Source organism: Myotis brandtii, unplaced genomic scaffold (genome assembly GCF_000412655.1).
Source record: "Myotis brandtii unplaced genomic scaffold, ASM41265v1 scaffold642, whole genome shotgun sequence".
Taxonomy (NCBI): Eukaryota; Metazoa; Chordata; class Mammalia; order Chiroptera; family Vespertilionidae; genus Myotis; species Myotis brandtii.
In genome coordinates, this window is record NW_005370473.1 from 603,091 (window position 1) to 604,273 (window position 1,183).

Genomic DNA, 1,183 nt, shown 5'->3' on the forward strand with positions numbered 1-1,183 from the left:
ACATACAAAAACTCTAGTCCATGGAATTTGGGGTTCAGACTAGAAATATGATCAGTAGGTTTGTGCATAAGCAAATGCTTTTGCATTCAAGTTTGAGATCACTTTCTCCCTTTCTGAGTATTTCATTATCTTTCCTGAAATGAAGAGGACAAAAGTATCTAGCTACTAAGATTTGGGGACCTGGTACTTTGATGATATTACTAAAAGAATGGTGTTCAACATATAATCATTTCACAATATATGTAAATCAAATCATCTTGTTGTACACCTTTAACTTATATAAGTAATGTATGTCCATTATTTTTCAATAAAACTGGAAATAAAACCATTTTATGTTGTTCTTCCTAGTCATGATCCATTTAAACATGTTGGTATTACTTATAACCAAAAAGATATTCTTATAACAAGTGAAAAATACTTAACGTCACTTTTTTAGAATCAGGATCATTCATTTTTTATTTTGCATTGAAAGATGAGAGATAGGTTAAAGAGTGCAATTTTATTCTTTTATAAATTATGCAATAACATACTTTAAAAAGAATAAGGATCCCTCCTGGCACAGAAAGAGAATAATTAAAAGACTCTTGAATGAAAATAAAATCAAAATAATCAATTAAATTATAGCTATCATGGCTAGCATTGGATTACATGTAAAGTTTGGAAATATTAGAAATATTGGTACTTGATAATCATAATAGAGGGTGGAAACATTAGCAGTATGTAATATTGTTGCCCTCGGCTGACTGGAGCACTGCTCTGATAGATGTGTTTTCACTGGGATTTAACCTTAGTTAATACATCCACATCAGCTTTATCTGCGTCTCCAAGGCGTTTTTCATGGCTCTCAAACAGCACATTGTCTTCCTTTCTTAGGGACCTCCCGGAAACATCATCCCTGGGAACTATAGAAACTGCCGTGTTCACTTTCTCCAGCAATGCCCGTAGCCACAACCGCCTTCTCATCGTCTCCATATAATGACCCCGGTCATACATAAGCTGTATTTCACTCACAGTTATCCTTCTGTCGGGAACAGAAACAGAGAAGCCAATCCATTAGCTCTCCTCTTCCCATCATAAAGGCAGCCCTAAAAATCCAATCCCCAAGTCCTCGCCTTGCAGAACGAGAAACTTTACTTACTTCATGGGTTTCCCATCTGATTTTGCGAAAAAACAAATTGCAAAC

The 1,183-nt window shown here is 35.1% G+C and overlaps 1 protein-coding gene across 1 annotated transcript; it reads right to left on the reverse strand.

Annotated features, from left to right (window-relative positions):
• Positions 1–771: 771 nt before the first annotated feature.
• Positions 772–1,173, reverse strand: LOC102257265 (parathyroid hormone-like; the record flags this gene model as incomplete). Its single annotated transcript, XM_005880571.2, has 2 exons — positions 772–1,021; positions 1,139–1,173. Coding segments are annotated over 2 exons (285 nt in total), but the record flags the coding sequence as incomplete, so codon positions are not given.
• Between the last annotated feature and the right edge of the window lie 10 nt (positions 1,174–1,183).